Below are 22,812 nucleotides of genomic sequence, written 5' to 3' on the forward strand. Positions count from 1 at the left end.
AGAGTGAGTCACAGGAAAATTCCCCTCAGGCCCAGTCAGAGGGGGCGGGTGCAGACAGAGGGGACTGCCCCTCTGGAGGCCCCTCACCTCTTAGGAGGAGGGCAGCCCAGGGAAGGCTGGCAGAGGGGCCTCACCCAGGCCCCAGAGGGCAGGGCTGGGCATTCAGGAGGGCTAGGGGGCTGCAGAGCTTGGCTGAGGGCAAGGCAGGCCGTGGAGGGGGAGGCTCCACCTGAACCCAGGACAGCTACTGGGGCCTCCTGTGCCCAGGTGGCCAGCCCCCACCCCCTCGGCATGAGCTCACTGAGCAGTCAAGGCCAACTACGGCTACAACTGTATAGTCTGGGGTGGCACGGGGCCAGGCTGGCAAGCACCTCTTGGGCTGGGCACACGGTCCCAGGCGCCTGGCACCAGGAGCTCCTCTGCGTCAGCTGGTGCCCCCGCCCAGAGCCCCAGAGGCAGCCTCTCCACAGCCCAGCCCTTGAGTCCTGGGTACTGCTGGAGCCAGAGCGCTCCAGCAGGCTGAGTACCCGCCCCTTTGGGCCTCGAAGCCTCCCCAGCTGCTCCTCCTTCCTTCTCTCTCGAGTCACTCCACAGCAGCTAAGACCAGATCTCGGCCTGGCTCTCCCCCTGGGCAAGTCCTTTAGCCTCTTTGAGCACCCAGATGCCCTGTGCTAAGACGACAATCCTGGTTTCATAGGATGGTTCTTTTGTTTAAAAAAAGATTTGCCTAGCTCTTGCTCTCTGCCAGGTGCTGGGCTAGGCTCTACGAGATGGTGTAGGCCCAGCTAGACCAGGCCCCTGCCTGCATGGGGCTTACATTCCAGCAGGTCAGACAGACACCAAACAACTTGCTAGGGTGGGGGAAAAAGCGGGGTGCCAAAAATAACGTGAGACAGGGCCACTGCATAGAGGGTGGTCAGGGATGGCCTCTTCAAGGAGGAGACACTTCAGTTGACTCATGAAGAATGAAAACCAGGCAACCATGAAACCAGCCAGGGAAGAGCATGCAGGTAGAGGACCAGGCATGAGCCAAGCTGCTAGAGCAGGCAGAGGCCAGGGGAGACAGGGCTGTGCCCTCCGCGGCAGGCAGGTGGGGGCCAGTCACACTGCAGGATGCCATGGGATGATGCACAGAGAGCTCAGTTAAGGTTATCCAAATGGTGACATCTCATGGTAGGAGAAGCCCAGCTAGGGCAAAGCCCATACCACTGAGACGTCCTGCTCTGGACATGCTCCCCCAGGACCCAGTGTCTTGCCCCCAACTTGGAAGAGGGGCCAACCCCCGCTAACGCCTGGCTTTCAAGCCTCTCTCACTGCTGGGCCAATTAGGTGCTTGCCCCCAAGCGTGCAAGGGGACAGCACTGTGACCTCTCAGAGGGCACACTACCAGGGCACCATCACAGTCCAGGCAGACACTGCCAGCCATCTATGTCCGAGGCACCACAGAGACTGCTGCCTGACTTCCTCAGTCTCTGGCCACCTCATTCCTGCCTCTAGGAAACCTCTCGCTGTCCTCCTTCAGGACATGACTCTGGTGTCACCCCTCCAGGAAGGCTCCTGTGCCCCTCCTAGGGCACCCGCTCTCCACTGCCCCTACCTCCAAGTGCTGACCTACATGTCTTGTTATTGCCCACTTCATGCCCCCCAACCCCGGGCGCCCAGGATGGGAGGGGCCTGTCTCCTTCAGCATGGAATCCCCAGGCATACACACAGCAGGCCCGGCCCAGAATGGGCACTGAGCACGTGGCTGCTGAAGAGGCAGGCTCAGGCAGAAGCTCTCCTTGTGTCCTGCCCTTCTTGGGAGCAGCATAGCCACACCTGTGGAAGCCAGGAAGGCCTTCTGGGGCTTGCTCACGCCAGAGGGAAGGGGCAGAGGAGACGCCCCCCCCCCCCCAAGCCTGATGCCAACACTCCCCAGACAGTGGCCAGCCAGCCAGGCCAGCTAAGAACAACACCCTGGTTGTTGCACATAGGAGCCAACAGGGTTGCCCCACAGGCCCTGCCTGCCACTGAGAATGGCCCTCATTGTGTCCCGGGGTCCTCTGGGCGACAGAGCACAACAGCCAGGCGGGCCCTCGGACATGGAGCAGCTGGGTCTTGGCCGCCAATGGGCGTGCGTCTGGGAGAACTGCAGCCCTCTGATGGGTATTTGGGTCTTACCCTTGGCTCTGCCAGCTCTGGGTATCCCCAAACCCCGACTCTGGGGGAGGGTGCTACCTGGTGGCTGGGAGTGGTGAAGGGAGAGATGCGACTGATAGGGTCACACAGTAACAACACTGAGGAAGAGCACTGACCGTGTCAGAGGCAGGGGTTGGTCACCTACTTCAATCGTCTCTTTTAACCTTATGGGACACTATGATTATCTCCATCCTATACACGGGGAACCTGAGGGCGCAGGACAGTTACTTGACTTGCCAGGGTCACAGTCAGAAAGCAGCAGAGGCAGATCTGGAAGGCTCCTGGGGTAATGCTTAGGTTCACGGAAGCCAGGAATAGAAACTTCACAGGCCTTTTCCATCCCTTCTTGTCCCCTACCCCAACACACACCCACACCCCAGCCCCAAGCACAGAGCGTCACACACAGCAGTCATTCGAGAAACACTAGTTCCCTTCATCCCAGAGCCATCTCAAACGCAGGCCAAGTTTATTTCTGGGGTATTCTGTTTGCTTGTCCCAAGGAGCCCCCGGTGGTCAATGGATACAGGCCCAATGTGCATGTGCCCGACTAGCAGTCTGTGCCCACAACCCCTGCTCACTTGTGCCCTGGGAATCCCCCTGGAGGGGCAGCAGCTGCAGGCCCACGGGCCAGGGTACTGACCAGCCCCTCGCCCTGCCTCACAGGCTCTGATGGGGCCCTGAGGGCAACAGCTATGCCCTGCCCATACATCCCCATGCCTTCATCCTGGGCAGAACTCCAGGACTAGTCAGCCTTAGCATCACTGTCCCCTAATACTACCAGGTAAAACTGAGTGGCCAGGGTCTGGGCTCAAGGCCTCAGTGCATGGCTGGCAGGGAGCAAGAATATGGCTGAGGCCACATTCTAGAGCCATCCCAGGAGTGTCTGAGGCTCAGAGAACAGAGCAGGTGCCCCATGCCTGACACTCAACAGGCAGAAGACAGGTCTGTAGAATGAAGGACTAAAAACCCACTGGTGGTGGGGGCTGGCCCCGTGGCCGAGTGGTTAAGTTCGCGCGCTCCGCTGCAGGCGGCCCAGTGTTTCGTTGGTTCGAATCCTGGGCGCGGACATGGCACTGCTCATTAAACCACGCTGAGGCAGCATCCCACATGCCACAACTAGAAGGACACACAACAAAGAATATACAACTATGTACTGGGGGGCTTTGGGGAGAAAAAGGAAAAAATAAAATCTTAAAAAAAAAAAAAAAAAAAAACCCACTGGTGGGAGGCCACTGCCAGTAGCTCCCTCAGACAAGCACAAGCCACAGCCTGGCCTTGGCTGCAGCAGCAATAGCAGATGCCTCTGTGTCCAGGGTCAGCTCTGGGCCAGAAGCAGGCCCCTGTCCCAACCCCTGCCTGGGCGTCCCAAGCACTGTCCCTGTGAGTCTGGGCAGAGGAGAAGAGGTGGCATAGGGAGGACCCTCCTGCTGCAGGACATGGCATATGCAGCCCCCAAGACACCACAGATGGTGGGAACAGGCAGGCCTGGGGTCAGAGTACCAATGAGACTGTGTGAGCAGCGTGAGGGCCGAACCCTCCACTCTCCAGCCCATTCCAGCTGCTGGCAGCTTGGGAATGGTCCTCAACCCCCTGAGAACCCTCACCACTACCCCCCAGCCCAGGGAATTGACCCAGGCTGGGAAACTGACCCAAGGTGGCAGATCCCAGACCTGTGTGCCTGACCACCCATCACTCTCCTTTTCTGTCCCTGGGGCCCTGCAGGGAAGACTCACAAGATTCTTGAGTGGACTGGCTTGTTCACTCTCAGGATTTGGTCTCTTGGCAGAGGGCTCAGCATGAGGCTGACCTTTACTTCAGGGACAGCACCAGGCCCAGCATAGGGGTAACCCCCGCCTCCAGCCCCAGAATTGTCATGATGGAGGAGGAGAGGCAGAAGACAGCCCAGGTGGGACAGGGATTTCACTCCTTACAAGGCCATGGTTTCTCCACCTTGACATCTAAAGCCCCCTAGAGCTCTGCCACTCTCCAGTCCTGAGTAACTTTCAGCAGCCCTAAAGCAGCACCATCTCTGAGCACGAATGGAGGGGAACACAATGGCACAAAAAGTAGGGTTCTCTAGATCAAATAAAAGTACCAAACCCCTGATTTCTGGGATGGGCAATGGAGATGGGGGCCTGAAACAGGGCCCTGGCCCTTCACCCTCTGAGCTCCTCCTGCCCCAGCCCAGAACTTGGCTCCACTCCTCAGAGGTGGGAGGGAGTTAGGGCAGGAAAACAGAGGAGGGGCCAGGGCCTTTCCCCAGTGCTAGAGGGCCAGAAGAGGGGGCTGACAGAGGGCCCAGCCCCACCCCCTTGGAGCGAGACCCCACTGCAGCCCCTTATTTGGGGGCCCTAAGAATCTGGAGGAGGAGGAGCTTGCCCAGTGTCTTTGCTGGAGAATGATCCCTATCATTCCCACCCTACATCCTACCCTCCAAGTCTGCCTCCAGCACTGCCCCTCGCCCCTCCGGGCAGCCTTCCAGGGAGCGCACCTCGCCTGCAGCTGGTTCTGACTGCCCCAACCGGCTGTGGGCTCCTGGGGGTGGGGCAGGGAGTTCTCTAGGCTCAAGAAAAAAGAGTGGTGGGACCTTCTAAAATAACAGTGGATGCCAGGAGGGGGCACAAAGGCACAGCCCTGGAGCCAGAGGGACCCCACCAAGTTGGCAGCCCCAGTGGAGCATGACAGCACCCTGAGGACCAGAGCGCCCCCAATCCCGGTGGAGGGGGGTACATGGGGGCAGAGCAAGAGATTAAGTTCTGGATCCAGTTCTGTGAGGACAAGTACCCGTCCCTCTCTGTGCCACAATCTCCTCATGTGTACCATCCGTATGACTGGTGGTGGTTGTCTCAAGTGCCTTTCCAGCTCAAACAGGATGCCCTACTGGCACTGCCCTTACCTCAATCCCTTGCCCAGGCCTGGAGAGATGGTGCCAGCCCACAGTGCTCACTCTACTCAGCACAGTCATGGCCAGAAGCTCCAGTTCTCCTCCCAGAGCTGAGAGTCACTGTCTTGGCAAAACCTGGGGCTACCCTGCCCTTCTCCACTCAGCTCCCACTGGGCTCCTTCCTCGCCCAAGGCAAGCGGTAGTGGGTGCTAATGTCACGAAAGCATGCCAGCAGCTCCTCCCAGACCTCTCTTACCTGCAGGTTCCACCTGCACCTGAGTCCCGCTCCTGGTCCTCCCAGCACCCAGCACACACCTGCTCTTCTAGGCCTGTCAGCCCTGCCATCTCTCGACCCCACGGTCAGCTCCCCATCCGGGAAAGGAAATGAGCACGGGAGGGCGTGTCTCCCAGCCCAGGGGGATGAGGAAGATCTCCGCGCCCGCAAGGCTCAAATCTGCAAGGAAGCAAGGAAGCCACAGCAAACCCGGAGAGTGCCTCCCAGCCTAAACCCTTCCTCATGGTAGGGGTGCAGGAAAGGAAACTCCGGGTTCTCAAGACGGGGCCGCTGTCCTCAGTCTGGGATCCGAAACCCCAACATCTCCTCAGGCTCCAACCCGCCCACGCTCCCCAACCACTCCCAGCCCTCAGCAAATCTCAGCTTCTCCGGCTCCCTCCAACGCCGCCTGGGGCTCTGCCTCGCGCAGCAGCAGCAATGTGGAGCAGGGAGCCCGGGCTGCGGACACTCGAGCGGCAGCCTCGCCCCTACCCCGGCTCCGCGCGCGAGCCGGAGGCTGGGACCCCGGAGGCGCTGTGCGGTCCTCGACTCCCGCCGCCAGAAGAATCCGGCTCCTGCCGCCGTTTTTGCAACCGGGGAAGGTAAAGGCCTAGAAGCGCCTGCCGCCGGTCCTGGAATCCAGCGCGGGAGGGCGGGGGGTGAATCATTAACCGGCCGGGGACTGGCGCTCCCGCCGCGCTGACATCTCCACGGACGCCACACGCTTGCTAGCCCAGCCCTCAACACCTAGCCTGGGGGCGGGGTAGCCCCCACTCCAAAACACACAGATGGAGCGACGGACGGACCACCACCCCGCTTCCTGGAAGTTCAGACCTCCTGGAAGTTCACCGTCCAGGGACCGCGGACCCCTCCTCGTAGCCGAGGGAACTGAGACTAGGGGGCAGGGCTCGCAGGCCCAAGGTCACCCAGCAGACGGCAGCCAGCAGGAGGAGAGCGGGCCTCCCGCCAGCAACTTTCCCGGATCCAGGAACTTTCCTGCCGGCCAGCGGCCCCTGAGTCCGGCCCTTCCAACCCAGCCCGGGGAGCGCAGGCTCTGGGATCCTCCGCAGTCCTCGCCTCCGGACGCCCGGGCCAGGGCGGGAGGCGGGTTCCAGGACCTCGGACCCCGGCCCGGTCGCGCCCCCGCGGAGGCGCCAGCGGCCAGCGGTTCCCAGGACCCGCAGGTCCGGCAGGAAATGCCACTCGCTTAACTCTTTCCCGCCTGGGCCCGACGCGGGGGCGAGTAGGGCGGCCGCCTCGAAGCCGGTTCGCGGACCCCGCCCCGGCCGCCGCGAGCCGACCCGGGCGGCGCCTGTCACACTCACCAGGTAGTTCATCGTGTCGGGCCGGCCGGGGACCCCGGCTCCCCGCAGGGGCGCACACCCAGCTGCCCGCGCCGAGCGCTCTCAGGGCCCCGAGAGTGCCGAAGCTACCCCGGTCCGGGTCCGGTGGCCTCAGCCACCACGCCTGCCACTGCCGCCACCACCGCCACCCGGAGCCGGTCCCCCAGCGCTCCGCCCGCCGCCGCGGTCCGCCCGGCCCAGCCCGGCTCCCGGCATGCCCGGCCGCGCGCCCATTGGCTGCTGCGGCTCCCCATGCAAATGAGCCGCCTGCCCGGGGCGCGGGCGCTGCGGGCGCGCACAGGCACGGGCACGCGCGGTCCACTGGAACCGCGCGCCCCCCCTCCCCCGGCCCCCGCCCCCGACACTCCCAGCGCCAGGCTCTATGCGCCAGCCTGATGCCAGGCTTCAAGCTTAGTACGCGGGACATCTCCTTTTCTCCAAATGCACGTCCCCGCCCTCCACCATGGGCGAGAATGCTCCCCTCCTCAAAGGCCTAAGCCAACGCCCCCTCTTCTGGGAAGACTGCAGGGATTGCACTCCTCCAGCGCCTCAGAGGGCCCGGCCTCAAGTTGACTTCTGCCTTCCCTACCCACCAACCCCCAGGTATTCCGCGCGTGAGCAGCCGTGCGACTCAAATGTAAATCTACAGGGAAAGGGCAAGGGGCATGCCCAAGCCAGCAGCAGGCTAATTATAAGGGCCAATGCACCGACTCCGGTGCGGCCTACCATATAAGAGCCCGGGGAAATGGAGGCTCAAGGCAGGGAGGCTGGGGACTCCAGCTGGTCTCCATAACCCAGGGGGTGCAAAGCCAGGGCTCATCCTGTTCAACCAGATATGTGCCCCGTGGCTCCAGGCCACCCAGGTTCACTGAATTGAATCCAGCCTCTCTGAAGCACCCGCTGCGGTCTGGGTTCTGCGCTACGAGCTCTGACCCCAGCCCTCATCCCTCCGTCAGCCCTGTCCAGGCCTAACACCTGTGCCTACTCCCCAACAACTCTGTTTCGGAGACATGGGTGGGAGAGGTGACAGCCAGGAAGGAGGGGGAAGGAAGAACCACCACAGAGAGACTGAGTGGAGAGCACCACAGTTCTCCTGAGTCCCCCCTCCCTAGGTTGCAGGTCAGTGACTGTCACCCCACGCAGCAGTACCAGGGTGTGCTAGAGTCCCTGAGCATGGGTCAGCCTTGCAGGGAAATCCAGGATGGAACCTGCTCCAGAATGGGACAGTTTGGTGCCTTATCTCTGGGATCCTCAGACAGTCAGCATCCTGGGCCACTTGCTGAGTGTGGACACCATGAGGCAGCTTGCAATGCCAGGGAAGCAGTGGGGCAGACCCAGCTTCGCCCAGCAGAGAACCCTCAGGCATGGCCTATAAAACACATACAAGCCCTAGGTGGACCCCTCCACCTGACACACACCTGACACCCAGGGCTCAGCCGACTCAGCCCCTGGCCAGGTGTGCCACCTTGGGCAGGCCCTCTTGCATCTGTAAAACAAAGGGGCTAGTCTAGGGCAGCCCAAGTCTGGCTGGTTATAGGTCCCCTGGAGAGCTTGTTAAAAACCAGATTCCTGGATCCCACCCCTCCAGAAAAACTGGGTATGGGGGCACTGGGACATCTGCATTTCTTCAAAGCATCCTGGGGACCCACTGGACAGAGCTCACAGCACAGGGGTGGGTAAGGAGCAGTGGGATTTGGACACAGTGTGACTCAGAGTCCCCAAGAAGGAATGGGACAACTAGCTGCCACCCTATGCCCTCCCCAAGACTGGCCCCCTTGTCACCCTCAAAACAGCCCACTTCACCACAGGAGCCAGCTCTCAGTGACACACCACCTAGGGCCTCCCCTCCTGCGTGTTCCCAACAGCTGTGCCCGAGTCAGGCAGGAAGCTGTGGGCCTGGCCCTCCTAAACCCTCACCCTGTCCTCAGCCTGGCTGGCACCCCAGGTTCCAAGGGAGAAGATCAAAACCAGCTGGGACATATATGAGTTATCTGACTGTCTGTGCTGGGGGCCTGTCTGTGCTGGGGGCCAGGGGAGTCTTCAGGTTTTCCTTGGGTCTCCCCTCTTGTGGGGAGGGGCGAGGACCAGGCCTCACGGCTAGGCAGTGCCCTGCTGGCAAGGCTCTAGGCAGAAGGTCTCTGCGGGCATGGGCGGGGACACAAAAGGCCTGGCCCTCAGCGGACTGGCCCTGCTGCGTCCTAGCTGGCCTTGGGAGACAGGAGGCGGCTGGCTGGGACCAAGGGAACAGGAGACCCTCCCGTTTCCCGGGCTGGATTAAAGGGCCCTGGGGGCGGTGCTGCTTGTGTGGGCGGGTAGGCGGGGGAGGGGAAACCAGCACAGGAGAAGGCATTTCAAAAATTTGCTCCTTTTCCACTTAAACTCCCTTCCCCCCCAAGCCTGTGCCTCCCAGAATGGCATTTCCGCTTTGTAATCAAGGCCTCAGGATCTGTGCCCCACTGTGCTGGAAGGGGGGGTAGTTGGAGGGGGAGAGGAACGCCACCCGGTGGGGGGGGGGTGGATGTGGGAGGGGTGCCCACTGGGCAGGCTGAGGGAGCAGCACCCTGTGCTCATTTCATGACCATAGCCATCCTGCAAAACAGGCTTCCTGATTAGCCCCATTTTACAGATGAAGAGGTTGAGAACCAGTTTACAGCCCCTCACCCCATCCCACAGACTCCCAGCCACAGAAGGGACAGAGCAGGCGGCCAGGGAAGGGACAGTGGAGATGCCAGACCACAGTCCACCCAGACTGCCCTGTGCACCTTCAGGACAGGCCAGGAAGGAGTCAAGGGCAGGTGTACCAGGCTTGGAAAGCCAAAGACCCTACTACACCCAGAGACACCAAAGGACAGGCAGTTGAGACCCAAGCACAGGCAAACACAGCTGAGTTCAGAACTGGGGCCCAGAACCTCAGTGTGTGAGTGGGGGTTCAACCCCAAACGGGTGCTGGGGAATGCGCAGATAGGAAGGAGAGGATGAGCCTGGAGAAGGAGTTGCAGGACGGAGCTGCAGGAGCGCTGCCAAGGTGCCAGCACTCTCCCAGACCACAGTCAGTCACCCCCAGGAGCGGCCTGGCAACTCCAGCCAGGCTGAGGATGAGCTCACCGGCTGGAGGGGCATTCACCAACCCCTCCCCTCAGGCCTGGAGGAGCTGTCTGTGCAGGGAACATGGCAGGCCCAGCGCCCGGGAACACTGGTTCTCATGTGTCCATACAGCGTGCAGTGGGGCGAAGGCTGCTGCTGAGCCCAGACCCTAAGTGGGAAGAAGAGCTTGGGAGCTGGCTCCCACTCTCTGGGCTTTTTGAGCCTAATGCTTCAGGTCAGACCCACTGCACGAAAAAGTATTCTCGCTTCAGGCCCAACAATGTCTACTGCAGCATTTACAACAGCAAAAGTGGGGTGCATAACCCAAATGCCCAGCTATAGGAGACTGGTTAGGCAAACCACAGCCTCTCAAAGAAGCATTGTGCAGCTATTAAGAGGGCACTTTCAAAGACCAAAATCATGCAAGAACGTGTTTATGACAATGTGAAAATAGCGGGCTAAAATGGCTTGCGCAGTGTGCCTGCAAGCAGCCCCTTCCCCCTCCTAAAGCCTTGGCTTTCCCAGCTGCACAAGAGCATGGCTGGATGTGTCAGCTGATGGCCAGCCGGTCTGGGAGCTGGGAGCTGGGAGCGGCAGCAGGAAAGGATTTCCTGAGGCCGGAGGTGAGTGCTGCCAGCCCCAGGGACAGGAAGAAATGATGTATCTGGAGGGCCATGAGGAGTTGACGCCTTCCCCCTGGGCTGGCCACTCACACTGGCAAGCTTAAAACCCAACCCGCCTGCAAGCTGGAGTCAACCCCGCCTGGGCAAGGGTGTGGGGACTGTGTGGATGGCCTGGGGAAGAGGTGAGCCTGGCTGCATCAAGAACCGCTGTCACACACAGGCCAGACACTCCCACACCTGATGTCAGTCAGTTCTCACTGCAGCCATGGGGACCAGGGCAGAACTACCACTACCCAGAGGCTCAGAGAGGGGCATGCCTTGCCCGGATCACACCACCAGGAACTGGCAGAGCTACAACCATAACCTACCCACCCCTCAGCTACTGAGGCGTGTCCCCATGGAAAAGCACTCAGGTGACCCCAGAGTAGAGTGTGTACTCTTAGGGCAGGTCTTGGAGCCGTCAGCCATAAAGAGCTTTCCCATCCTCCCCTGCTCCCTGAAGGTGGAGTGACCAGCGGGGCAGTTCTTTCGTCATTACAGTGGTGACTCTGACTGTGGGGAGGTGGGCGGGCCACACAGCCTGGAGCCAAATCCCTCCCAGTCACCTCCTCCAGGGCAGGGAGGCTCCAGTCCTGAACCTGCCATCCCTTCAACGTCCCCCCAGGAGACCTGGGTGCAAGGGCAGGACCAGGGCCACAGGTGTGGGCACCGAGCCACCAGGTGCAGGGACATAGCCGAGGGATAAGGGAGGGTGTGTGGGCAGAGGGGACCAACTCCCCAGATTCAGGCCTGGATCCCAGCACATCCAGTGCCCCCCACCTTCCCGCAGCCTCCCCTCCTCCCTCTAGCTCTGTCAAGGACCAGAGCAGCACACTCTCCTAATTCTTTTAATGGCTTTTCTAATTTGAAAATTAAAAAGCAGCAGAAGCACCTGCAGGGAGGCGCCTGCTTCAGAGCAGCTCTGTTCACAGCAGGTATGAGGCTGGAGTGGGGGTGAGCCTAGCTGGGCCCTTGGGCCCCAGCACTTCCTAGGGGCTCTTCACCCCACCCCAGGGTGCTGACCCCAGTAGCCTGAGCCCCCCTTTTCTCTTCTGCATCCCCCTCTTCCACCTCCCCATCTCTCTCTGAAAACCACCCCTCTCCCAGCAGGGGACCCCTCTGGGTGCTGGCAGGTAGACGTGGGACTGACAACCAAGCCCTCCCATTTGTGTAATAAGAAGACTGGAGCCTAGGTGCACTTTGCCCTCCCTGCTGGCACTGGGACACCACTCCCTGCATCCTCACCCCAAAGCAGCCTCTCAACACTGCCTGGGGGAGGAATCCGGCTGGCAGAGGAAATGGGTTAAGGGGAAGAAAGGGGCTCAGTCCCAGCTGGGGGAGAGGGAGGAGGGGGAAGGAGGGGCACAGGACATGTTCCTGTCCCCAGAGAGAAAGCATAGCTGCTGGTGGCAGGGCAGCTCAGGCTCACAGCCTGGGCAGGCAGGGACAAGGGTGTGGTCAAGACCCGCCCCAGCCAGCCATCTGTGCTCACCTCTCCCCATGGCAACCAGCCCCAGCATATCAGGGCAGCTGGAGGGGGGCGACTTCACATGCCATCTGCTGCCCCCTCAGGCCTCCTTCCACAGGAGCACAGGTGCCCACACCCACAGAAACCCACAGAGGGGCAGAAGAGTTGCCCAGCCACTCAGCTGGGGTCAGCAGGCCAGGGGGCCAGTGGGGTCACAGAAGGGGACCTTGGGGGCTCTGGGAGCAGTGCAGTGAGAGTACAGGAAGGAGAGAATACAGAAAAGGCAGACCCCACAGTCACTGGGAAAGGGCTGCTTTTTCTGCCTCCTTGGACCACACTGTGGGGCATCCCACAGGAGCCTGTTCCAGCCTACAAAGAAAGGCTCCATTTGCCCCTGGGGACCCAGGCTCAAGTCTTCACCCAGGTTTAACCTACAAGGACAGGAGCAGAGACTGTTAATGATTCCAGCTGGCATGGGACCCTCAGCCCATCACTGTACCTTTCAGAGCCATGTTTGTTAAGCGGGTGGTACATTTCTTAAGCGTAACTGCCAGCAGCAGCCCTGCTCACCCTCACCCCCAGGCTGTGAGACTGTAGGCACATTAAGGCTGCCTGGAAGGGCTGGCCCAGTGGTATAATGGTTAAGTTCGCCTGCTCTGCTTCAGTGGCCTGGGGTTTGCAGGTTCGTATCCTGGGTGTGGACCTAGCACTGCTCGAGCCATGCTATGGTGGCATCCCACATAAAATAGAGGGAGATTGGCACAGATGTTAGCTCAGGGCCAATCTTCCTCACCACCCCCACAAGAAAAAAAAGGCTGCATGGAGCACCTCCCTGGCACACACCAGCCTCACGTGCCAGGCACTAGGGCACTCCCTTGGGCCTGCACCCCTGCATGAGTGGCCTCCACTCAGCCCTCTCTGCTCTCCCAGCCCCTGCTCAGGTGCCCTGAGCTTCGGAGCCCCTGAATCACAAGAGGAATAAAACCTCCCGAGATTCTGGGGCAAAATCTTTCCATGAATCTCTGGTGCCTCCAGATCCACTAGCCAATGCTGGCCGGCCGTGAGGGCTGGGGAGTGGCTGGCTCTGGGGTCTACCGCTGTACTCATTACAGTGAGTCCTTCGGCCCCTCCCACTGAGCAGCAGCTGGGCGCTGTACTAGGACATTGCTGTGAGAATGTGTCCATGTCCTGGGGAACTCACACTCCAGGGTGTGTGCCGGGGGGAGGCCACAAACAGACAAACATGGGAACATCTGTGGTGACACAGGCTCTGAAGGAGAATAAAGCAGATGGCAGAGTGACGGCGAGGGGCTATTTTATACAAGGTGCCTGGGGGGGTCCTCTCTGAGGAGGTGGCATTTGAGCAGATATGTGAATCTTTTGCTAAGGCTCGTTAGGAAGAAAAAAATAACAGTAACTGCCAACAACCTCAGCGTGAAGAGGGAGGACAGAGGTGTTAGGGACACAGGGGGTGGCTCTCAAGCAACCCCCCACACCCACCTCAGCTTCTTGAGTGATGAGGTGTCTGTGGGGCTGAGGGCTCCCAAAGTTGATGGGGACGCAGCAAGGAGCGTCTGCGAGGTGGGGTGTCTTGGCAGTGGCGGGGGGCGGGGCAAAGAGGGGGAGGCCAGGGATCTGTCTGGAGCCCGGAGGGTGGAGGGATGCAGCCAGCTCCCAGGACAGGCTCCACGCTCTTCTACCTCCTGTTCGCCTAGCAGCCTCTCCCCACCAGGAGCTCTAGAGTGGTCAGGGGTGTGGAGGGAAACACAGGTGACTCAAAACCCTAAGACGCTTCACCTCGTCACCAACCCAGGAAGAGGGAATTCACACCCTAGACAGCTGGGCAGGGCTGTGAACAGGCAGGTGTGTGGTCACACGCTTTCTGAACAAGCATGTAACTTTGGGTGGGGGTCCAGCATTTGGGGGACAGACCACTCTCTGGGCATGCCTCAAGGCACACATGATGGGAGATGAGGTGTTATAAACACTGAAATAGGGTATTACACCACCAATGCCAGCGTTTCAGTACTTAAAAATACACAGCACACAAAAACTAGAGACAGGTACCCATCAGCAGGAGGATGGATAAGCACGTACATTCATATTCATAAATGGAACACGACTCAGCACGGCCACAAAGGGAGAACTATTGATACACGACACGTAGAAGAAAATCTCAAACCCACTGTGCTGAATGAAAGAAGCCAGACCTCCAACAGTACCTACTATATACGCTTCCAGTATGCAAAGGTCAAGAACAGGCGAAACGAAGCCATGACAAGAGAAATCAGAATGTGGGCCACCTTATCGGGGCTGAGGAACCCCTGACTGTAAGGGGCACTGACAAACTTTCTGAGACGATGGACACATTCGTTATCTTGATTTGATTGATGGTTACATGGGGTCTACACTAGTCAAAACTCACCCACCTGTACACCTAACATCTGTCCATTTCACCATCTGTAAAATCCACCTCAATAAAAGTCTCAACTGGAAAAAATAAAGTACAGACAAAAAAAAAAATACATGGCATTAGGAATACCAAAAATAGGTATTGTAATCCTAAACCCACCGTGTCACCCTTTTTGCTTAAAGTTAAACTTGTATGCCTACCTTCCGCACACATTGCACAATTCTGGCTCTTTTGACCATCCTAGCCTATTTGTGTCTTTCACTATAATCTGCTTCCAGTCCTTCTTGGAACTTGGTGGGGTTTAAAGAATAAATTAAAATTAGTGAAAAGCCCCCTCGGCCCCTAATCCCCCTCAGAGAAGGGATTTAACTTGAGAGCTGATACTCGTGACCCTCTCTCCCGCCACAGCGGGCAGCCACTGTCACCTCTACCAAGGTCCCCAACCTGTCCCCAGCTCCTTTTTCTTGAAGAGAGGGAGACAATGGCCCAGCAAACAGCGACTAGAAGGAAGCCAAAGAAACAATGGAGATTGACTAGGATGCAGTCAAAGCAAGCAGCTGTGCTGAAGCCAAGTCAAAGGCTGGGGAGGCAAAGATGCGCACAGAGAGGGAAGGAGACAGCAGGGCAGGTGCAGCTGACCATAGGGAGCCTCATGCCCTGCGGTGGGAAGAGGGGCTCAGCGGGTGCTACCCTCACAGCCTTGTGGCCCACCTGCCTCACGCGCAGGCATGAGTCCCCTCCCTTAAGGTGCCAGGACCCACCTCGGGGGTTCTCTCCTTCCGCTGAGGGCCCTGCCTGTCCTCTGCTGACCAGGCTGCTGCAGACCACACCTGAGGACAGGCCTACACTGCCTCAGTGGCTTCCACTGCCTGAAACTCTGTACCCACTCCTGGGGGCACTCCGAGCAGAGTGTCCACCTGGGCTGGGGCACAGGGGGCCAGCTGGTGGCCCCCCTAGAGGTCACTCTGTTGGTGGGGTGAGGACAAGTACCTGCCCGTCCAAGGCTGAGGGGCACGGGTCCTGCAGGCAGGCCAGGGCAGGGAGGGGCTGGTCATCCTACCAGTCAGGCCTCGGCGGGAGCCACATCAACCATAAAGAAAGGGCCTCTGGAGCAGACTGGGCAGGCCATGGAGAATTACAGGGGCAGGGGGCTAACCACCCCTCCCCAAGCTGCTTGTGCAGGAGCCAGGAGTGGGTCTTGGCCACTGCACCAGCCAGGCAGGGCAGGATAAAGATAACAACCTCGACAACAGTGGCTGCTATGATTTCTTACCTTACTAAGAGATTTCTGTACCCTTGCCAAGTTCTCACAAAACCTCAAGAGCTCAGTACTGTTAACATTCCCCTAATACAGACAAGGAAACAGGCTCAGAGAGGTTTAGTAACTCACCGAGGTAGAGAGGAGCCAGCACCCTGCATTCTAGAGCCCCTGTCCTGGACACACCAAACATGCTTCCCACCCCAATGCAGCCTCTCTGGGAACCCCACTCAGCCCCCAACCAGGCTCCCAGGACATAAGCTGAGACGCCATGCTCTCTGCACAGGGACACAGCCACGGGTCTGCAGGGGCTCCTCAGGACTCCCGGGGCGGCCTCCTCAGCAGGCGGCCAGGGCGAGCTGGGACAACATGGCAGAGAGAGAGGAGCCAAGCGAGCCCAGGTTACCCTGAGGACGCCTGCCATCTGGAGAGGAGCTGCCAGCAACCAAAGACCCCAACAATGAACGCACAGTCACAGAGGGGGCTCCCAGAGGCTTCCCGGGGCAGGGCCCTCTGCCTGACACTCGAGGGTGAGCAGGAGTGACTGGAGGTCACTTCCTGCAGAGGGAGGGCCAGGCAGGGCCAAGGCCTGGTAGGAGGAGGGGATGTGGCAGGAGGGGTGTGCCGGGTGCTTTGGGGACTGAACTGAGGACTTTGGACTTGGACACGGCCTCTTCCCACTGTCCTCTCTTGAGCCCGTTCTACTAGGCCCCAGCTGCCAGCAGTGAGCCCAGGGCAGTGCCTTGCAGCTCCCTGCCCAGCTCTCCTAGCACAGGAGGTTGGCACAGAGCCAGGCACAAGGGGGGCCCTGGGATTGCTGGTGGGTGTTCAATCAGGTGCCACGCCTGGCCCACTGATCTCCATCGACCACTGCTGGGATGGCGCAGGGCTAGACCACCCTGCCACACAGCTCTGGGCAAGCTGCCTGGCCTCTCTGCGCTCCCACTGCCTCATCTCTCAGAGGTGCTGAAGGGGTTACACAAACTCATGCTTGGAAAGCCACAAGCAGAGGGTCAGTCTCTCAGCAGCCTTCGCCTCTGGGGACAGCTCCACAGGCCGCAGCCCCCACAATTAGAGAGGCCACGCAGGATGATGCTCACTTTCTGGCTTTGGATCCTGCCAGACTTCATTCCCACCCTGGCTCCATCTCTCGGTGGCCATGCGACCCTGGCAAGACACAGGTCCTCCCTGAGCCTGTGAGGCCCTGAGCCCAGCGCCTGGCACACAGGACGCACTCCACACACATCCTCCACTCCTTGAAAGGACCTGTCCCTCATTCAATAAAGGAGCAGCAGAGGAGGGGGCTAGAATGACTGTGCCCATTTCACAGACAGGAAACAAGAGGCAGGAACAGGCAGCAAGGAACTTCTCTACAAGCTGGAAGCTGACCTCTCGCCTGACAGTGCCAGGGGCAGCCAGCATCCTGTCACTCCTAAACACTGATCACGCCAATGCCCACCAGGGGTTGGAGGTGGGTGGCACAGCCATTTTCCTTTCAAACACTTCCTGCCTGCCCAGAGGGAAGAGACAGGCCTGGGGCGCCAGATGGTCATGCCCAAGAGGAAGGCAGATGTCAGAGAACAGCCAGGAAGTGCATCTCCAGGTGCTGTGTGAGCACTGCCCTCAGCTCAGGGTAGAGGAAGGAGCACTGAGCAGGGAGTCAGGAGGACCCTGTGTGCCTTCCCCTCTCTGGGCCCCAGACCCCTGATCTCTGGAGGGTCCCCCTGCTCTGACACTCGGGAAGTCAGTCCTGGGTCAACCTAGCCTGTCCCAATGTCTTCTCTCCCCACCATCACCTCCCATTCCATTCTGAAGCATCTTGTAATTTCCATGGGCCAAAGTGCCTGCGTCAGCCCCATCCAGGAAAAGACTGTCCAAATGAATGGGTGTGCTTAAAACCCAAATGCGTCCGTGAGCACCACATGGGCAGTCACCATTCTGGGTTCCAAGAGCAGGCGGCTCGGCCTGGAAGCCTCCAAGGGGCCTCACGACTCACCAGCACATGAAAGCAATTTTCTGAACATTTCACGGCTGCTCCAGAAATGAACTTCTCCTCCCAGCCCCGCAAGCTCACACGCTGCCCAAGGTCTCAGGGGAGAGTTAGGGTGATCTGAAAGCCCAACCACATAGGGGACAGAGGGTGAGAACCCCGCTGATCCTGTGCAGAATCCCCGGGGGCTGTGGCTGCAGGAGAGAGGGTGGGAAGTGACTTGGAGCTGGCAATGGTGTGGACAGACTGAGCAGACCTCAGCTGCAGGTCTCCACAGCAGTGCCTGTCTGTCCAAGTCACACCCAGTCCCTGGTACGCCTGCCATTCCTCTCTTGTTACAGATGGGGCTACTGAGGCGCAGAGCCCAGGAAGGCTGCCCAAAGTCCTGTAAGCCAAGGGGTCTGGGTGCCATCTCAGACTCCATGTCCAGATCTCTGCTGTGACTGGGGACAACCAAGCCAAATCAACAGCTGACCTCCCCAACTGAGGTCTGTCCAGGCTCTGATGTGACCTGAGTCACATTCCCTGTTCCCTACTGCCCTGGAGACACAGGACCTCAAGCAGGCCCAGGTGGTCCACCGCATACCTCCGGTCAGTGCCCACAGGGTCAGGGCAGGTCCCTGGGCCAAAAAAGATCCAGAGTTTTACAGGAAAGCAGAGCAGGAGAGAAAAAGGGCTTGACGGGCATTTTCTGTTTTCTTTCTTTCTTTCTAAAGATGAGACAATTATGCTCTGAACCAGAACAGATGGGGGGGCGGGGGTCACATCGGCACAGCCTGGAAGCCCTAATTTCTTCATCTGTAACTCGGCATTACCGCTTCTGGAGGCGGGCAGGAGCGGGGATCTTTAATTCCGTAATAACAATGCTTTGCACTTACACAGCATCTCTCCTCCAGTAATCTCCCCACACTCTATGGTGGTTAATTAAGAGGCCACTTGCCCTGCCAGGAAGCCCCAACTGTCTGCTTCAATGTAAGGACCGGATTCCCCAGGTGAGGAGCAGTCCCAGAAGCAAGACCAGGCAGACAGGCTTCTGGCCCATTGCCCCTTCCTGTCAGAGGGAAAAGCCCCTAACTCAGCAGAGAAACAATGGCTGGAGACCACAGCTTTCCAGCCTGCAGAGGGCACTCCTTCCAAGCAGGATGCAGGGTGCCAGCCCCCACCTCAGTCTGTCCATCTGTAAAGCGGGTTGGGGCCTGCACCTGAGGCCTCCTGACAGCAGGTAGCCAGGATCACTTGCCACCCTCAGATGGTGGGGCCCAGATGCCTCCAGATTGTGGTCTAAGTGTGGAGCCAGGCCTGGGGGCTGCCCAAGCCTGCCTGCTGGGCCAGGCAGAGGGGGTGTCAGGCAAGAGAAGGCCCCTGGCTAGGAGGGAGGGAGGTGCCAGGGCCCTGCACCCTGGGCATCCAGCGGCCGAGGAAAACTTCTCGGGAAAGTGAGTGCATCAGCTGTTCTGGGGGACAGGCACAGATCCCCACTTGGCCAAGCTGTCCTGGGGTAGGGGTGTCTGGGGAGAGGTACAGACTGGCCCAGGGCCAGCTATCTTGGTGGGATCCTTGGAGTACAGGAGGACAGCTACCTCACGTAAGGTTTCCTGGGTGACAGCACCCACCTCCCTCCCTCACCCAGCCTAGCCGTCCTGGAGAGGGGGTTTCAGGGAGCAGCACAGACCCCTCCCCACCAGGCCTGGCCATCCTGGTGGGAGAGAGGGTCCTGAGGGACAGCACTGACTCCTGCCTGGGCCAGCTGTCCCAAGGGTTTCCCGAGGGCCAACAAAGACCTTGCCAAGTCAGCCTTCCTGGGGGGCTCCCCGAGAGAACAGCACGGACCACAGCCCGACCCGGCTCTCTAGGGCGAGGATGAAAAGAAAGGCAGGGGCAGAGAGGCCGGCTTGGGGGAGACGCCCCCATCGGCCCCCATCCCCGGCCCGAGATGGCCCAGGTGGGGCGCCTCCCAGCCCGGGAGCCCCTGGGGCATTAGGCCTGCAGCGGGCGGCACGAGGTCGCAGGCCCGGCCGGGGCAGCAGACCCCGGGTCCCGGCCGGCGGTCGATACTCACCGGCACGGACATCTTGGCCGCCGCTCCCAGTGCCCTGGCGGGCAGCGGCGCCAGCAGGCTGGGGGCTCCGGTCTGCCGCACAGCTCAGAGCCCCCGGCGCGGGGTCCAGCGCTCTCGGGGGGGTCCCCGCCGGCTGCTGCGCGCTCCCGCTGGCCGGACAGTCCGGCGGCTCCAGCCCGCGCGGCGCATGCGCCGCCCCGCACCGCCCCTCCCCCTCCTGTCTCCTCCGCCGGGGGGCCGCGTTAAAGGCGAGGACCCTGGACCCCGGCATTTTTCTGTCGGCCCAACGCGGCGAGGCGGCGAGGTGGCTCGGTCTCCACCCGTTACCCATCCTTCAAGGGCCACCTCGAGTCGCACCATCTCCTGTTCGCCCACCCGGTTCTGGAGACCAGAACCTCCACCCCCGACTTTGTCCAGCCCAGGGTGCTGGGCGCCTGCCATGTGGTCCTTGCCGGGCTCCCAGCCTCTCTTCTGAAGGCGATTGCAGGTCAGTCAAGCAGGGCTCCTAGGAACCCTTCCCACTGCCCCCGCTGAAAAGCCAGAGACCCCAGGTACCCCACACGCGGCCCTGCCCAGGGCTCCTCTGCCTACTCTGCGCTCCCCACTGCCCCTCCCCCAGGGACGGGGAGCTCCCGATTCCCCCGGAACAGCCTGGCTCGTTGTCAGGTCACCCTGACAGAGCTGGGCTGGCTTTTAGGAAGGATCCTGTCTCCTGGTCACCCCCACTCATGGGCCCACCCACAGCCAGGCCGTCCCTACGCCAGGGGCCAGCCCTCAGACACTAGAAGACAGGCTTTGGGGCCAGAGATTTCCTTTCCCCAGGTTAAATACCCCCGATTTCTTCTGCTGTTCCTCATCGGACACAGTGTCCAAACACCGTACCGACAGGCAGTGGGCACATATATGTGCGACCTAATTTCCCCACCCCCTGCCAGGTACGCCTTGCTGTTCCCATGTTGTATTTAACATGCTAGACTGAGGCTCTGAGACCCCTCAGCTACCTGAAGGCAGAACCAGGGGGCTGACCACTCTGTTCTGCTACCCATCACAGACAGCCTGTCTCTGCTCCCTGGGGACCCTGCTTGGGCAAAGCCAGACCTGAGAATTGGCTGCTACTGCCCAGGTAGGATGAGTGAGTGCCTAGACCAGGGTTCCAGGGGCCAGGGCAGTGTCCGGGGAGGTCAACACTGCTGCCCACCACCTGGAGAAGAAAGACAGAGCCGGTTCCATAATGCTGGCTGGCAGCAGCATGGCTCATGGTGGGGACATGAAGGACAGACAGACAGTGCCAGCCCCTGTGGGGGCAGGTGCCCAGGGGGACAGGCTTATTCTGTCTGCCAAGTGTGCAGTATCAGGAGGCCTAAGGTGACTGAGCAGAGGAAGGGAGCAGTGACAGGTGACAGGTGGGTTTCCCCAGAGACCCAGATCTGGCCCCCAGCTCCCCAGACCTCAAAATCCCCCATTAGCAGACCATCCTTTGGGGTTTTGGAGGCTTTTCAGTCTTCATCTCCAAGAAGAGGGGCTGCCTGGGTCTTTCTCCTCCTGGAGGGTCCTGGGGAGAGTCCTAATAGTGGCCACCAGCCATGAGAGGGGTAATAGATGTGCAAAAAAGGGGGAAGTTGAGGCCTGCCATGTTTCCCAGGTCCTGGTTCTAGGACTGATGAGCTGGGGTCCCTCCCTGCTCCAGCTGAGCAGGGTTGCCCTGCTTTACCCCTTGAGTGGGGGCTCCGCAATTGTGTACCTCGCTTTCCCCAGCGCAGTGCTGGGCAAGTTCTTGTTGGAGGGGGCAGGCAGGGCCACAGCAAGCAGAGGGGGGTCTGGGCTGACAGCTGCCACCTCCTCAAAGGGCGCTCTGTGTGTGCCTGGCAGGCAGCCCTGCCCGTGCCCACCCGCCCGAATCCAGCTGGCACAGGGGCTCCTGAGCTGGGAGCAGCAGCTCAGCCTGGCACCCGGGCTCCCAGCCACACACAGCCGCTGTCTCTGAGGCCCCCACTGCCACCCTGGCCCCCTCCCTCACTGAGCCTCCGTCCTAGCGCCCTGGCTCCTCCCCCCTCCTTCTCTCCTACTTGAGCTGGATTCTTTTCGCCCACTGTTTCTGTCTCCTCTCCCATCGGCCCCATCTCTAGGTGCCCTGCCAGAACTGAGAGAACAGTGAGAAAAAGACCCCTTCAACCCTGCTGGTATAGAGAAATGGAAACCCAGGGGAGGGTGGCAGCTGGGGCCAAGACCTCCAAACCACCTGCTCCTTGCCTCCAACTGACCCCCAACAACTGCTCATGGCTGCTTACTCAGGGAGGGCACCACTAACTCATCCTTTAGTGCAGAAAGAGGGATCCCTGGCTGGACCCTCACTTACTCCAAGGCAGGGACCCAGGGCCTTGGGTGTTGGGTTGGGGGCGGCCAGAGGAGCCCCATCAGGGCACTGAGTGGCCTCCCTTGACACTACCAGGTGTCTGGGAAAGCGGCAGATGCTCCTCCCTCACCACCCCCATGCATCCCCCACTTTCCAGCAGGCAAATGATCCCAGGATGACTCATTCAGTCCTGCAGAGAACAGGCTGTGGGGGCCTCATGACTAACAGTTCACACCAGAAGCAACTGCTGGGTGGGCTGAGTAGACACCAGCGCCCTGAGAGGGGCCTTGAAGGATGACCAGGGCCCCAGGGAGACAGGGGTTATTCTTGTCCCTGGCACTGGGAGGGAAGGGAATTTGGACATGGCCACAGAGTAAATCTGAGCAGAGACAAGCTTCACGCCTAGTTCTCCAGACACCAAGCCCGGCCTCTGTTGCCTGGAGCATGCTGTGTCTAGAGTGGCTGAGGCCTGGGAGATGGCTTCTTCTCCCCCAGCCTCCCAGGGTAACTAGGGACCTCTCTGGCGGAGGGGCTCCTGGCCCAGGAGAATGTATGAGCCTTTGGAGGCACCTGTGGGCACTGTGTCATAATCCTACATTAGCATGGTGCATCTGTCACCACTGATGAACCAACATCGACACATCCTTATAAACTAATGTCCATGCTCTACTCATATTGCCTTAGCTTTTCCCTACTGTCCTTCTTCTGTCCTGGGATCCCTTGTTACATTTAGTCTCCTTGGGCTCCTCTGGGCTGTGCCGCTTCTCAGACTTTCCTTGTTTTTGATGAGCTTGACAGTACAGTGGAGTACTGGTCCACGATTTTGTAGACTGTCCCTCAGTGGGG

The 22,812-nt window shown here is 60.0% G+C and overlaps 1 protein-coding gene across 5 annotated transcripts in view; it reads right to left on the minus strand.

Annotated features, from left to right (window-relative positions):
• The window catches only part of BCAR1 (BCAR1 scaffold protein, Cas family member), a 39,954-nt gene extending 20,137 nt beyond the window's left edge, over positions 1 to 19,817 (minus strand). Inside the window, exons 1-2 of one of the 5 annotated variants that reach the window (XM_023637340.2) lie at positions 19,614 to 19,817; positions 17,561 to 17,674 (exon numbers count right to left, since the gene is read on the minus strand). Coding sequence is in view for 3 of the 5 variants with exons in the window: in XM_014738367.3 (XP_014593853.1) it covers positions 19,614 to 19,625 (12 nt within the window). In the remaining 2 variants the exon portion in view is untranslated. Of the gene's footprint in view, positions 1 to 6,170; positions 6,490 to 6,661; positions 6,880 to 17,560; positions 17,675 to 19,613 lie in introns of those variants that run through there. The other 4 variants (XM_014738367.3, XM_005608435.4, XM_023637341.2 and 1 more) reach the window with 4 other exon arrangements.
• Positions 19,818 to 22,812: the final 2,995 nt, after the last annotated feature.

The sequence above is a fragment of the Equus caballus genome, chromosome 3 (genome assembly GCF_041296265.1).
Source record: "Equus caballus isolate H_3958 breed thoroughbred chromosome 3, TB-T2T, whole genome shotgun sequence".
Taxonomy (NCBI): domain Eukaryota; kingdom Metazoa; phylum Chordata; class Mammalia; order Perissodactyla; family Equidae; genus Equus; species Equus caballus.